This window comes from Thermobia domestica, chromosome 11 (assembly GCF_964235325.1).
Source record: "Thermobia domestica chromosome 11, izTheDome1.hap1.1, whole genome shotgun sequence".
NCBI lineage: Eukaryota > Metazoa > Arthropoda > Insecta > Zygentoma > Lepismatidae > Thermobia > Thermobia domestica.
Window position 1 is genome coordinate 85,600,774 of NC_137464.1, and position 16,929 is coordinate 85,617,702.

At 36.5% G+C, this 16,929-nt stretch overlaps 2 protein-coding genes across 3 annotated transcripts in view; one reads left to right on the forward strand and one right to left on the reverse strand.

Moving 5' to 3' along the window:
* The window catches only part of Polr1E (RNA polymerase I subunit E), a 57,020-nt gene extending 49,268 nt beyond the window's left edge, over positions 1-7,752 (reverse strand). Inside the window, exon 1 of one of the 2 annotated variants that reach the window (XM_081730735.1) lies at positions 7,624-7,752. In XM_081730735.1, coding sequence (XP_081586861.1) covers positions 7,624-7,675 — 52 coding nt within the window. In that variant the 5' untranslated portion in view covers positions 7,676-7,752. The remainder of the gene's footprint in view (positions 1-7,623) is intronic. The other variant, XM_081730736.1, reaches the window with a different exon arrangement.
* Positions 1-16,929, forward strand: part of LOC145664245 (pterin-4-alpha-carbinolamine dehydratase-like) — a 46,199-nt gene that overhangs the window by 18,163 nt on the left and 11,107 nt on the right. Inside the window, exon 2 of the mRNA XM_081730737.1 lies at positions 7,765-7,922. Within this exon, the coding sequence (XP_081586863.1) occupies positions 7,815-7,922 (108 nt within the window). The 5' untranslated portion in view covers positions 7,765-7,814. The remainder of the gene's footprint in view (positions 1-7,764; positions 7,923-16,929) is intronic.

Genomic DNA, 16,929 nt, shown 5'->3' on the forward strand with positions numbered 1-16,929 from the left:
AAATGTGGAGAGAAGTGGCTGCGATATTTGTTCCAGACTGGGAGGGAATGGAACGGAATTCTCAGAATGAAGAAGGTAAGAATATTCTTATTTTATGATTTCATTTAATACTGTTAAGTAGAGCTACATCGAGCCAAGTTGTATGTTCACTATGAATAATAATAATAATAATAATAATAATAATAATAATAATAATAATAATAATAATAATAATAAATACTTTGTTAAAGTTGTGCCAACTTCCAATATACCTAATATATACCAAACTTTAAGGCGCAACAGCCCGAAAGGGCCAGGGTCGGCTATGCGTCATTTTATGGGGTGGATATGTTAGATGATGGAACAATTGCCCTTAGATGGTCTAAGCCATAGATGTGTGCACAGTAGAAAGGCGGAAAATGCCACCTCTAATAGTTTGGTACTTAGGTATATCGAAAATGTTTTAAACAGCAAAGACCATAATTTTAAATTGGGATTCAATACATCTTATTCTCTTTCCAGTCTTTGAAATGACCGAAAAACTACGTTGCCAAATTATTTCGAAACTTAGTTTTGTAAAACAAACACATAATGTTTCAGTTTCCAGATATTTCTTTCCATGCAGCTTAGAAATATTCCTGGGAAAGATATGTTTATTTTATTTTATTTATTTATTTTAACTGTAACTGCTCGTGTTTTATCAACTTTGTTCTGAAACTGAAAATAAGGTGCTAAAATTGGTAGAGAGTAGGAATTTCAGAAGCTAAAATCATGAGAGGAAAAAAATTAAAAGATTAAACCAGAGAATTGGTTAAAAACATCATGATGTAAATTTTATACTTGGTGGCTTGGAATTTAGCGGTCCTTTCAGCACCGAAGCTATACAAGATGTGAACCTACAGTTTAAGGTGGAATCTAAACTACCTTTATGCGCTGAAACTTTTCAATGATCTCCCACAGGATTCGAATCCGGAACCCCATTCTCCAAAGGCACGTGCATAGCTAGTAAAGTATAAAGTAGTGTAAATCTTGGAATTTATTGATTGGGGTCTAATATTTGTTTTCGATACAGAGGATATCTTTAAAATAAAATGCCTCTTGCTCCGTCTCTTTCGACTATATCAGCGAGGCTACATCAGACGTGAACTACAGCTCAACGTGGGACCCTAACCACATAACCTCCTGCCTAGAATCGAATCCAGGTCTACCACTTCTGGCGCGGGAAACGAAAAGAAAAGACCTGGAAACCCTGACTGGCTCATAGTATGATTTACAACTTTGGTGAAACTAAAATTACCGTGTAGCCACTTAGGCCGCGTTCGCTGTGGGGGGTAACGCTTTGTCGACTAGCCTAGTACTAATACAAAGTGAAATTTTGCAAAATCGTTAGTTTAAGTCGATTTTCTAAAAGTTGAAAGAAAAGGATTTACCGAGAACCGACACTTAGCATTTCCAGGGCATTTTCTCACTCACACTAGAGATGCCTAAAGGCATTTAAAAAATTGCAACTGAATTCAAATGTACTGGTAGTTACTGTAGTTACTGGTGCACTCCCCCTCAGAAAATCCTAGATCCGACCCGACCCTGCTCATATATAACTAACAATAATTTCACTTATATATATATATATATATATATATATATATATATATATATATATATATATATATATATATATATATAACTTTATGATCAATTTTGCTTCAACGAAATCAAAAATAAGTTTAGAAAAACGAACAAACTTCAACTAGGAAAAATCTTACTTCACTTCTACTCACGCTTCTACAGATAATCTGTTTGCTATCGTTAATGAATTATTTGTGCCTCTAAACGGAAGCTCTGTAAATTAAAGGACATTAAAAGTTGGAGTTGGTCCCCGTGAGCAAGTAAGAGATAACAGCAATCAAAGCGAGAATATATAGAGAGATAAATGTTATGTACTTTTCCCAGCTCGTCAACATCTGCACTGATTCAAATAAGCAGAAGGAAAATAAACATATATCTGAACTGATTCGAGCTAATAGTACTTATTTTATGATAAGTTGTTCGCAGCACAAAAGTCGCTAGATTTGTAAATAAGTCGCCAAATCGTCATTCCAAAATCACCAAAAAAGTCCCTAATCGGAAAAATTATTTTTTGTCGCTATCCTGGAATGCGAATCCCCTAGATTTAGCGACTTTTCCCCCAAATTGGCAACACTGGTCCTGACACCTAACGGGATTTCTCCGCGACCACTCACCTGTGTGAGGGGTTGCTATGTGAAGTTGTCATATCTTCATTGTTTTTGTTGAATTAAAGTGTTTGTCAACATAGCACACACGAGAATTAACACCTATATACAATAAGACAGCTTATTTGTAAGTGTGACATGCTGTCATATCTTAAAAACATAGAAATTTTACATTTTCTCCCATGTTGGTGGTTTTTCCCCTCAGGACGTCGCCTGCTAACATAAACGATGTTTATGCTCTTACATCTATCATGCATTCCTTCCATGAAGTACTGCCGGACTTGCCGTCCTGTACTGAAATAAGCCTTTTTTGATACGACAGAAAAATAACACAATACAGCGACTAACCTGAGCTATATTCTACACTAACGAAATACCAAGAAAATCTTTACAATATTGAAAGAATTACTTGTGGAAGTAAAATTATCTACAGGGGTGAAGGATTCTACATGGAATGCTCCGTTCCTCGGTTTTCTCTGGTGAGGTGAGGGGAGCTGCGAAATCCTAGGTTTGGTTCTGGCTGGCGGAATTTCCGTTGGAAATGATGCTAGCTGCTCAAAAGGTGTTACTTCTGGCCAACTTCTAAAATTATCACACCTCTTTGTAGTCGAAGTTTCGCATGTACTTACGAACTCCAGCAAGCAAACTTAAACAATGGCTGCTCCCGACTTGGAGTCTACAGGTACACATCGTCTCTGACCATAGTAATTTTCCCATATGTATCTATCACAGGTTTATGCACACTGAAGATTCATCCATATTCTCTTCTTTCTAAAAATTTTAGTTAGCAACCCTGGACCAGCTGCACTTAAGTCTTGGGTGTTCTTTTCCTTGAGACAAAGAATCTCCCAACTTTGCTTTTCTCTCTCTCTCTCTCTCTCTCTGTGTGTGCTGGGTTCATGCGATGTACCGTCGAACTTCCTAAGATTTCCAAAGCATTGCTTTCTGCACATATTATTCTCAATCGAGGTGTTTAATTCAACTTCTATCTTGATTTAATCCTTACTCTTACATTTATATAACACACATAATAATAATAATAATAATAATAATAATAATAATACACACAAAAATGAAATAAACTATACACAATTACTTCCACAACTAATCCTTTACTTATTCTATCTTAAATGCAAATTAATATACGGAAAGTGTATGTGAATATGTAAATTTTAGGCAAAATTAATTATATGCATATCACGATTTTAATACATTTACATAAGCTAATGTATGTACGTTACAACCCCCTTCAATTGTCTATCCATAGGTGTTCTTCCATGACAAAAAATCTTTTCGATTAATTTTTACACCCCCTCAAACATATTTATATAGATTTTTATCCCCCCCCCCAAATATTTCAATGACGCAGTTTGCGTCATAGCCCCCCTTTGTGGGCACCTCTGAAACACTCTACTGAAAAGATCGAGCAAAGTGGACTCTACTCCAGTTTAGCCGCCATATTGGGGTCCACTTTAGCTGCCAACAGGGATGTTACATGTTTTTTGAATAAATTACATGGTATTCATTTTAAGGTCACACCAAGCTAATATAACATACAGCGTGTTTTATTCGTTTTATTCGTGTACATTGTTTATGTAATCCTGCATGTACAGATTATAAGAAGAAAACCGTAAATAAACATACGTTAGAATCTTCTTCACACATATAATAATACTGACTCGACTTCAATGCCCTCCTTACTGTAAGTTTACGTAGATGACTGGAGACGAGAGTGACACTTTCTGACAATGTTACCAATTCGCTGTCTTTATTTATTCCGGAGAAAAACAGGGGGTCCACTTTACCTTCCCGGGTCCACTATACCCGCACTTCCTCTAAGTTTGATGTGGCATGTCCGTGGGTTATTTCGGGATACTCCTGTTTTCTTCCTTTTTCTCATTCCACCAATTCTTCCATCATCATTCAGTTGCTTTAATCATTGTCTCCCTTAGCCTAAAGGGCATAATCGTGGGACGTTAAACTGAAAGATTTTTGCATGGCATCGCATCGATTCGTCCTTGCTGCTAAACAATAGTATTTTTGGCCTACGCTGAGCCCGTGTATATACGTTTTAACAGTCCTATATACAGATTACTTTTTTTTTTTTTTAAGAAAAGAAACTGTTTAATAAAGAAGAAATATACAATAATCCAAACTATTACTCTGAACTTTCAAAAAAGAAGTGAAATCTTTGAGTTTTACGTTCCACACTTATGCCGACTAGGCTAAAGGAGACAGTGATGATGAGAAATGAAGTAATGGTGGAATGAAGAAAATGGGAGGAAACGGGAGAACCGCAAGGAAAAGCACGCACACGGTGTTTGTTCACCACAAGGTTCACTTAGCGCGAGCTGGGATCGAACCAGGGACCCCATGCACCAGAGGTGAGCGCTCTACCACTGAGCCACCGCGGCCCCTCTGAACTTCCAATTTTACAATATTAATTCAGAAAGAGTATAAATCCATAATGCTATAACAAAATGTGAATAAGGTCAAGTGCCCGATATCCGTCCCCGTGCCTAAATCCGTCCTCCGCTCTATCTCCGGTAGATGGTGCTGCTGCCAAGTGGAAGTTAGTGTAACTTATGAGTCACAACGCCATTACTTGGGTGTGTGTAGTGAAAAGCGGGTAACGTCAACTATGCTGCAATTGTAGTGTTTTATCATTTTAGTCGATCCGAAAACAATTCTTGATAGTAACTTCACACCTTGATAGCTTCACTCAAGGTATGTTGTTTTCTATCAATTATGGTATTCTTCGTAGATTATAGTATTACATGGAAGTTAGAAACCACGGATACACTGTAGTTGTGGTTATTGTCAGGAAAAATGCCAAGATCTTCACATTGTACGTATGCCTAAATTCCGTTCCCTTGTTATGTTCCAAATGTCGTCCCGGGAACAATATTAGGACCTATATGTTCTTTCATTTTTCAGATTGGGAACCGCAAGAAGTGGAAAAAAGAGGATATGATTGCTGCTATTAAGGCTGTAAGGGATCCTACGATTCCCATGTTCTACAAACAGGCATCTAAAGTGTTTCAAGTTCCCCGAGCTACTCTTAAAAGTTGCGTCTAATCGGAACAAACAGCTGAGCAATATGTTGAAAGAAAATAAGGACGAAAAACCGTTCTTTGTGATGAGATTAAGAAAAGTCTTGTTGCGTATTGCATTGAAATGGAAACTCACTACTATGGATTAACTATTTCAGATTTAAAAAGAATGGCTTACGAATTGGCAAACAAAAGCAATATGCCTCATCCATTGTGTGATAAGACAAAAACAGCGAGGGAAATTAACACTGAGAAAACCAAATAATTTGTCTTTAGCTAGAATACAAGTATTCAACAAAGAAAGTGTGCAAACGTTTTTCGCGATACTTAAAGGTGAATTTCAGAAGATAAATTTCGATTCAACATGTATGCACAATGTGGATGAGACCGGCATATCTGTCGTGCAGCGTAAGTCGTCTAAAGTTGTTACAACAAAAGGAAACAAGCAAGTTAGCATCGTCTGAGAAAGGGGCAATAATAACAGCTGTGACATGCTTGTCAGCAACTGGCCAGTTTGTGCCACCTCTTTTAATATTTCCACCAAAGAAGTGGCAGGCGGAACTTTTAGAACAAACATGTACTTCCCGATATCCCTGAAATTATCAGTCCCGAAGCTATTAGGGCAGTCCCAGTGATCATTCCCTCAACGTCCAAAAGGGGTGGAGCTACATTGTTGGTCACTGGTTCACCACACAAAGAAACAATCATGGAATCAAATAAGAAGAAAAAGAAAAAGGAATCAATCCAACAGAACAGTGTACAGTCTGCATTGCGTAGAAAACATCATTTTCAAGAAACGAAGGAACAGCCATCTACTGCTGCTAGACCATCTACATCTGGAACACAGAAGCAAAGAAAAACTTTGAAGAAGAATATTGGCCCTCGACAAAGGATGAGAAGACTTCTGTCAAGCTCATCAAGTGAAAGTGATATTGAAGCTACAGCAGTGCAATGTGTTTCCATTGATAAGGAAGACAGCAACAATGACTTAACCTGTCCAATATGTGGAAAGCTCTTTTCACAGGATAAGGTGGCAATAAAGTGGATTAGGTGCATTAAGTGTTTTGTGTGGTGTCACTAAGCGTGTTCTTCATCTAAAGAACGTAATATATATATATATATATATATATATATATATATATATATATATATATATATGTGTGATATCTGTTTCTACGGATAAATGTGATTATCAAACTCTATTATGAAAGTGGCACCAACATTAACATTATTTTAAACAGAACCTTTCCATTTTTTCTTTCTATTTTCAATACAAAGAGTTTTCAGACTTTAGTTTGTTTATTAAACTGAAGCATCGTTATGTTTTAGCAAAGTAAAACTAATGTTTTATTTCACTGTTTTTCACCTCATTCTGCTTGTTTATGTTAAGAAAACATAGGGGGATGGTATTTGGACACGTTTTTTTTAATGGAAATTTGTAGTTTTTTATTTTTTATTAATAACTTAAGTAAATATAGCTTTTCCACATTATGTTGAACACTTGGCTAAAACAAATGTTCATATTAACTATAGGTGGCACAATAACAGATTTCCCCCCAACTACCTTGCCTAAAAAGTCGAAAAATATAATGGGGTCGATATTTGGGCACTTGACCTTATAGTAGGATATAAAAATATGCAATTTAAAAAAAAAAGGAGAAAGAAAAATGATCAGATCTGTCCTTACCGTTGATTGGATTAGGGTGTAGCGTCCCATTCAGCAGCGAGACTGTATGAGATGTTGACCCTCAGCTTAAAGAGGGATCTGAACCACATAAACTGACACCGGAAATCGAACCCGGGTCTCCCATGCGAGCGTATAGTCACGAGGAAGCTCGACTATAGGTTCCAGTTTCAATAATGAATCAATACAATTCGGAAATCTAGCACAGTTTCACTGTGAAATGCAACCGACTTGTTCTTATGAATTATTTTTCCCGCACAAACTGTTACGCAGTCTCTTCTGTACCGATAGTATTTTGCTACAGTATATTTTAATGCTATGGTGCCTACCACTGGCGTCTCTGGCATGTAAAATTTGGTTGGGGGGCATCAAAGAAATTGATTTAAATGGTAGTTCCTAGTCCAACCTGTTTATTATCTTCGATTCCGTTTTTACCTTCTTCTTACCTTCACGGATCCCCTGAGGTTTATCAAGAACTCTGTTATAATCGTTGCACAGCCTGAATATTATATTCCAAATAAAGAAAAATATTATTATTTATATGTTGTTCTATCGTTAGTAAATAATTAAAATAGAATAAAATAGAATAAAATATTGAATATTTTGTAGTTTAAAATATTGAGGGGGACGTGTCCCCCTCGTCCCCAAGCCAGAGACGCCCGTGGTCCCTACTGACCTTTTATATCAGGTATTGATCTCCTTACTTCATGTCTGTTCTGTTGCAACATTTGTCTCCGATTTAAATACTGATATTGACCTTGCCATTAGCAGTTTATCTCAAGGTCACTCACTATATCACTTATTTTTTTCGTTCAAGAATAAGAAGCGGAAGAGCATAGCAGGCCAACAGAGGATATCAAGCGTGGAATGTCCGTAACCTCAGTCTCTGCTACCAGTGCCATCTGTCGTCGACGTGTGAGTTCGTTCCTGTTCAGTACTGGTTCTCGTAGCCTTGCTAGATCTTTCGCAAAAATGGTAAGTTTATTTATTACGATTTTCTTGAGTTCTTGCTTTTAACTGATTGTTGGTCTAACCCACAATAATGTAAAATACAAACACGTACATTGAATCTAATATTTTATTCTTACTCCTTTTTATTCATGTTTCTGATACTTCAAAAACTTGAATCAGCTGATGGACAAACAGGTGTATGTTGAAACTTGATCTATGACACATTACTCACTTAAATCTAAAACGTGTTACCGGCAGTTTGACAGATACCGGTGTAGATCTTTTTGTTGTTGCACATAGTTTATTCGTAATACTCGTAATACTCAGAAACAGAGTAACCTTGAAAAATATAGTAAATGTCATTATCATGCAATAGAAGCAGTAATTCCAGTTCACCCATTAATTTAACAAATGTATAGGCAACTTCCCAACATGTAGCTTGTGACCAGTACCGTATTTACGATTTTGTTTCGGAAAAGGGCTTTGCTAACTTTATTCCTGGAAAGTAAATAAAATTTCGGGGGCTTAAGCCTGGAAGCCCTCTTCAAATACGCTACTGCTTATGACACACGCGACGAAAATTTGGCTAAAACTGACGAAACTACAATGAAAGGCCGCGGTGGCTCAGTGGTAGGGTGTTCACCCCTGGTACTTGGGGTCCCTGGTTAGATTCCAGCTCGCGCCAAGTGAACTTTGTGGTGGACAAACACGGCGTGCGTGGGTTTTCCCGTTTCGTCCCACTTTCTTCATTCCACCATTTCATTTATTATTTTATCTTCGCCGTCCTCCTATTTTATCCTAGCCGTCATAAACGTGGGACGTAAAACTCACAGAAATTAAAATGAGAAAGGATAAATGATTTTTAAATGTGAATAGATTTGTTAAAAACTGGACTTTAAAATTTGAATTAGACTTTTTATATTTTTTCTTGTCTTTTGTTTGTATGTATTGGGGTTTTTAGTATTATTAATAATCTCTCTGATCCAAACCTTTCGAAACAGAAGTGTCTGGCCAGGAAATATCTTTCGGAAGGGTAATACGTAGTACGAGTTAAATGCTCCTTTCCAACAGTGATGATTTCAGGGGATGTTTTTGGGGAAAATTCTCCCCATTTGCGGCATATTCTGATCGTGCTCATCGTGGGTTACCAAATATTTTCGCAGTACTAATTTTGTCCACCATGTATTGAAACTCCTGCACCGGAGGAAATGTAAAATCACTACTGCATTGGAAAACTACGAGGCTACGAGACTGGACTTCCTGTTTAAAGCAAAATCCGATTCGGGCTTATAACCAAGGGGAAAATTCACCACCAGGAATCGAACCCGGGACTACGATCATTAGGAAATTTTCCGGCCCGTACAATGGCAACCGTTGTCGTTTCCACTTTTTCTCCGGAAAGAACAAATCTTAAAAGCCACTTTTTAAAGTATGCTACCTCCTCATGCACAACAAAGGGAAGGGAAGATCACTTGCACTCAGAAAGGCCTAAACACTACAAATACAATCTCGGCTATGTTTTTTTCTTTAAATAATAATCTATTGTTTTAGTGAAAGATAAGCAAGCATACCTGCAGAGGAAAGTTTTTTTTTTTTTTTTTTAAATAAAGAATTCGATATCGAGCTTCAATCTCAATATACCAGTTTGCAATTCCAGTGCAACTAGCTCTTTTATCTTTATTTCTTAATTTTCCTTTTACATATAAAAATTTTAAAAATAAAAAAAATTAAAAGTTATAAAATTTAAAAAAAAACTTATTTCCACCTTTAGTGATAAGGAATTTGTTTGTGATAGAGATAAGTTTTTATATCAAAACTGTGATAATTAACTAAATGGAACAATGTTCGCTACTGTTCGAGAACTGAGTTCTTTTACTTGACAATAATCAAGCAATTCATACTGGGATTTGTTTGGTCATTTGCTTTAGCACTGTCCATGTGACTATAATGCGACCTAAATCTGACTTATGGATGTAGTATTCAAATAGAGGTCCAGCTTAGTAAATTTAACTACCATTATACTGAGGTCAGTTTCCAACAAGAAATAGGCCTATTTATTTTTAAAAATACCGGTACTGTAAGAAGGGGTTACTTTGCACAAGATTTAAAGAATTTTAAAGAAAATCGCATGTAACGTACAAACGTAATGATTTAGAACACTGTATTTTAAACATATAATAGCTAGATATATAAGGAAAACTTTAGTATAAGTTCATTAGTAAACATTGAGTATAACCATAGTTATTGAAATATAAACTTTGGTGCAAAGTAACCCCATTGCTGGGGTTACTTTGCACAACATAGAAACAAGTATGTTCAACATACGAACATAACGTTTCTGTGAAATGTTTTTCCTTCAGTATTTACACATTTTACTTTCTACACAGAACTGCATGCAGTCTACAAATATTGATATCAGAATGAGGGTACTGGTATCGATACTTAGTATGAATTACCAATATCTGTAAGTAAAATTTTGTATTTTCTGGTACCGGCACAGGAACCACGTTCTAATAGTTTAGCATATGTCTCACAAAAATGCCAACTCAGGAACAGAAAAAAAGAATCCCCGTGAACTGATTTGCCTTGGTTATTCCTTATGTCCAAGAATATCATCCCAACCGTAATCAGGGGAAGATTTACGGGGTTTGGAACTTTCAAGCTGAAGCCCACCCAAACTGCGTAATTTCCTTTTTAAAAAATCTAATGTTAGTCATTCCTATGCGTATAAGCTTCAAGCCCCCGAAAAGTCTACTGGTTTCTTAAAAAAAAAAAAAAGCCTTTGTGAGTGAAATCCCTCTCAAACAATTTTTCTGGATGCGCCACTGTTCATAATTTATTTTCCAACAAGAAACTCATTCCGCCATCTACCTAAATTTAGAATGCAGGAAGTGCAAATAGTAATAATTTTCTATCTAAGCGGTATTTTGCACCGGTGGTGCAAAGTAACCCCGAGTAGAGGTTGGAAACACCTTTTCCCAGTTCTAATTTTTTATGACTTTAAAACTTTTCACATTTCAATTTCAACTATTGCGTCCATGTCCCATTATACACTGTAGTATTCTACGAAACTGACAACTTTGACGGAAATTCTTGTACGTGATATCTTTCAAATTTTGGCAGCCTTTACACACTGGTAGATCCAAGAGGGGCCGGAGGGGGCGACTCCCCCCCCCCAAAGGTCTGGTTTTTACTTCCAGCATTTATCGTTGGAAAATACAAATATGGTCTTTTTCCGACTGATTCAATCTCTGTGACAAGCCTAGCAGAGTCTAATCAAAATGTGTGGTAGCTACTTAATAGTAATTAATACAGACATATTTGAAGTATGAATACAACTGTTCCTGGAGGCAGTCACCATAAGTCCCAGAAGAGCGAAAATATGATTCATTCATTGGACGAACAGCTGAAGGAAAGAGGGTAAAACGTCTCACTCTTTGAACTAAAAATGTATATTTTAAAATTGTGTCCTAGGAAAAGGATATGGAAATAGAATTCGGGTCTCGACACTTCAATTACCTTTACCTTGAATAAAGAGAAATATAGAATCTTTAGCGCTTCTTACCGAAAAGCTCTCTGAATCTGAGACTCGGTTGGTTGATTGATTGATATGTATTTACGTCGTTTGTCAAATGCTATGGTTCACAGAACAAGAACTTGAGTTTAAAGTTGGATCTGAACCACTATAGTGCGTTTGATGCTCACTCACCGGGAATCAAACCACAGAACCTCATGCATCAAAGGTCAAAGATTTATTCGCTAGCTACCAGATCAACAGAGAGCCGTGACTTTTAGGATTCAATACGGAAACACTAGGGGCCTAGAAAGGGACCAGGGATTCATTGTGACTTTTAATGGTATTTCAACTTTTCTTGGGAAATAACGCAAGCTACAAGCTGTTATATAAAAGACGAAGTCCAGAGTGAATAACTGATCTCACAGGACAAACCGCTCAAGCTAGAAACTTGGAATTTGGACAGTAGACAACACTCTGTACTTCAGGTAAATTGACACTTGACAATTTGGAACAGGGCGAGGAGAAATTATTTGCGGGTGATCAATGTATTTTTTTTTTTTCAAACAGAAGAATAACTAGAGTATTTCGAATGAATTTTTGACCATATGTACTTGCAGTGTGTACTGTGTAGTTGACAAATTGAAGCGACTAGAAGTGTGGGAGCTTGTTTTTTTTTTTTTTTTTTTTTTTATCCTAATTCCATCTTAAAATTTTGTTTTTAATTAAGAATTGGTAAAACCCCAAGGCGGAGGAATCAGTGTTAGTCATTTTACGTGTTTTCCCCTTTTATTGATTGTGTGTATGTATAGGCCTACATGTAGTCATTTTACGTCGTCAGGGTTTTCGATTAATTTAGTCATTTTACGTCGTTTCTCCTTTTATTAATTATTTTTATGTATACATGTTTACTTTATTCTACTTAGCGAAGAAAAATGTTGTGGGGCTTAAATCCGATAAACACCTCTTTTATTGAAGTTTTGGCGACTTTTGAAGCTGAATTTAGCGACATATTGTTAGTAAGATTTGATAGCAGTGTTGCCGTTCTCAGTTGGATTTAGCGCGGTGGCTCATTGGTAGAGCGTTCACCTCCGGTGCTTGGAGTCCCTGGTTCGATCCCAGCTCGCGCCGTGTGGACTTTGTGGTGGACAAACACCGTGCTCGTGGGTTTTCTCGGGGTATTCCAGTTTCTTCCCACTTTCTTCATTCCACCATTTCACTCATTTCTCATTATCACCGTCTTCTTTAGCCTAACCGGCATAAACGTGGGACGTTAAACTTAAAGATTTAATTTTTTTTCAGTTGGATTTAGTCTGCGAGTAGCGATTGGTGAGAAAAGGCATACAATCCTGTTGTCAGAAGCATATATTTTAATCATGCTCGACCCTAGCCATAGAAGCTAAATACTGTTCTGATTGGTTGAAGTTATCCGTTTCTCGCCACGTAGCATATATATAGATACATATAGCACAAATGAAACACCAGATGCTGTCGCTCCTCGTAGACGAGCGGGGATAGCGAACAGGCTAATAATGAAAATGACTTTTGGCGTGGGTTCAAACCCAACCCAAGGAAAGACTATTTTAATTTTTTCTTTTAAATTTTCATAACACTTCTATCATTAAAATAACATGAAAATCATACTCATTTGCTTTTGCACGTAATATATAATGCCTGGTGCTTTTTCCACCATTTCCCCTCGAGATTTCTGATAGTAATTATAAACAATGACGTTATAAACCAACAGGAGAGTAAGAAGTGGGTCCCTCGCAAAGCTAGGGGTTGTAGTTGTAGTCAGGAGTTAGAGAGAGGGATAGGTAGGCATACGCTTCTTTGCCTTCCTTGGGGCGTAGTTGAATTTACATTAAAGTTGCACCGTCCGGTCGTAACGTAATGTCACGTGGTAATTAGTCCACTTTGCACACAACTTTATTAACAAAAAAGTTATTTACTTACGTTACGAAACAAAGCTGAGCGAGCGAATGGAGTTAGAAGCCCTACAGATCTCGTTTTATTCCACCTTTGCCTCCATGATAATACCATATGATATTACATGATATACAGGTGCAATAATGTAAATCTAACCTCACCCGCTTCCTTGTGACCAACTTGAAAACAGTTGGCTAGGGTACTGCGTGAAAAATATGTATGTTTGCCAGAATAATAGTAAGTGTGAAAATTGAGTAGCGCATTAATTTGAAATTACTTGGAAAATTAAAATTAAAGAGATTGCGTTTGAAACTGTTGCAGGTTGTTTATGGTGATGATACGATGTCACGAGTGGTGCTATACTAATTTTTTACAACCGGTTCTTTCTCTCCCTCCCTCTCTCTCTCTCTCTCTTTTCCTATATATATATATATATATATATATATATATATATATATATATATATATATATATATATATATATATGTAAAATATGTATGTAAAAGAGAGATAGTAGATTGATAGATACAGCGACCTATAGAAGTGACAAATAGCGACCTACGCAACATCCTAATACAAAATGGTGTGACGAAATTATGTGGCCCTGCAAGTATATTGGAAACCATTTGTCCAAGATATATGGTTGTCAAAAAGTATTGGAAAGGCCTTCATCCAGCAACGGATCGACAATTGATGATAATATGTATATGCTTCAAATGAAAAAACACTCACCATTTCACTCATATAACCTCAGTTCTCATTCTTGAGATCTGAGTATTTGAGATTAAGTAATAAACGCAATAGACGTTTATTATACCTTGAAACTAAACACAGCGCACTGAGCAAGGCTGTGTGATAATATATATAAAACACAATCACGTAACAGTTTCAACACAATAACTCTGTTTTCATCAGACTTTCACTCTTTCTCCAGAGGAGTGAAACACGAGAGAGGGAAAAAGAGACGCTAAAACCAATATACATTCGTGGATCCGCTCGTGTATGCTTACCTATAGTATACACGATTGGTTACAGGTTAGAGGTCTGCACGGACTCTGGCCATTTCGGGCCTTACTTTGTAAATATACTTTACAATGATATTTATTGGACCGTTCTTTCTTAAGAGCTTTTAAAGCATAACTGCATAATTAAACTACTAACTGCTGTAAATAAAAATACAATTTTGAGTTGATTATGAAGTTTCTGTAATTCGGGCTCATTTGATTATGAGCTCGGGCCTAAATGCTAAAACATATTTCGAACTCGGATCGGGCCTCGCATTATAAATTCACGGGCAGGGCCCGGGCTAAAATTTCCGGCCCGTGAAGACCTCTATTACAGGTTGATATTCATATCTGCAAACCTATTCTCACTCTAATAATTCTCGCGTTCCTCATAGCATCATCCTTATATATTTGTTCCCTTGGTGGCAGGATAAGTATTTCTACCCCTACGCAAAATCTACAACTCACATGTAAAGGGTTCTGTTACCGTTCGAGTCATTTCTTTTTTGTTTTTTGCTTTAACCAATAAACTAGTCATTTATAACTACAAGTAAAATATTGCAAGTTTTACAACTGATTTGAACATTTCTATTGTTGTATGCATTATAAACATATGGTGAATTAATATTTTACTTGTAGTTACAAATGGATACTTTATTGGTAAAAACAAAAAAAGACTAGCAGGAATCGAACTCGGGGCCTTTCTCTGCCATTCGATAACTTAAATGCGTTCTATCATATATGCGGAGAGTCAGAAAGTTTAAGACGGGTTTTCTGTCAATTGCGCTCTAGTAGTTTGTAATATTGACACTTTAAATGTGCACTACTATCTGCGAAAGGTGGCCCCGAAGTTCATTTACCAAAGTCTGCTTTCCCCTTGTCAGTAACTTGCATATGTTTCCTAGTCGGTTATACATGTTTTACAGTTATTTCCAGTAATCTTGAACGACAGGGACACGAACACAGACACATCTAGTATATTAAAAATTCCAAAAGTTCTCCTACCGGTAATCGAACACGGGGCCCCATACACCACACACGCACGTGCTAGCCACTAGACCACACAGGTAAGCTATAAAGTCAGCGCATTTTAATAGTTCTACTAGAATGCTCGAGATATGATATTGTAATACGAAGAATAATTTATTCAAGAGAGTCAAAGCACTTTACACTGAACCCTTTTCCTTGTTTCGTTTTTATTGTGTTTATTCTTTGTATTTTTCGTACGGCGCATGAAAAAGCAAATAATTTTTCTCTACGGTATCCATAAATACTATTTTAACTCATCATAAAATAGAAATCTGTCGGTGAAGTAATATGGGGTAATGTGTTGTATTCAATTTTTATACCGAGTTCCTTCGTGGCTATGGGGTTAGCGCACACACCTTTGACATAAGAGACCCGGTGTGAGCTCATGTGGTTCGGATTCCACGGTAATCAGTTGGTAAAAGTATCATATAGCTTCGCTGGTGAAAGGGACGTAAAAATCAACTCAACATTATTTTTATACCATCCATAGAAGCAAGGGGTAGACGATACCATCCTGCTTTAAAAACTAATTTATTTCCTTGGCGCGTATTACAAGACATCGGTCTATTTGAGACATTAATTACAAAAGCTTCAAGAAAAAGAAGCTTTTTGAACATTAAGTTGCTTCAAGGGTTCAGATCGCTTGATAAAAATTCAGATTATGAATTACAATAATTACGTTGTAATTAAAAATGCAAGCATATATTGTTTTTTTCTCTCTATACACACACACACTTTTTTCTTTACATATACACCTGTGCATTGCAATAGGTATCAGGAACATGAATAGTTTTCATTTTGGACGTGTGGTTTAAGGTTGTTATTCAAATTAGAAATTTGTTCTCATTATAACAGTGTTAACGTTCCTCATTTTAGCGTCTTCGTATATAAATGATGACAGGCTGAATAAATGTGACTGAGCTTTGAAACGTGACAATTCATCTGATATTGTTTCTTCAAGTACTTCAAAACAAAACTTTATATTTAAAGAAATGTTTCCATATATTAAAAAAAAAAAAAAAAAAAACCTTCTGGCAGGCTGATTTGTACTGCTACCCTTTGATGCTAGAATTTCAAGAGCACTACTGAACACGCTTGACCACCGAGAAAGAATTTGTGAAAGAATACCTTGTAATATTGCTAATATATCGCTCCAAGCGCAGGTTCACACTTGAAGTTTTAAATAGTCGTTTTTCCCCATTTCAGTAAGTTCAACTGCAGATATTGTTTGATTTTGCATATTGGAACTGTGCATGAAGTGTGAATTGCATATTCAACGCAGAAATACGTAGTTGACTGTTCAGTTCATGTTTCTGTTCAGTAGCTTCACATGTTAGTGTTCCTAATACCTGTCGAGTCATTTTCTCTCTAATTTCTCCCGGGATATTCCTCGCGTAATTATTTGACAGACTAAGGTTTCATAAGAATAAATGGTTTTTTTTTGGTTATAATTTTCTTATTTTGCTTTATTTTTCTCCAAAATTACAAATAATGATTCATTACTACACTCCTTTGTTAAGGAAAGTACAAAGAAGCGATAATATATTAAGAAAAC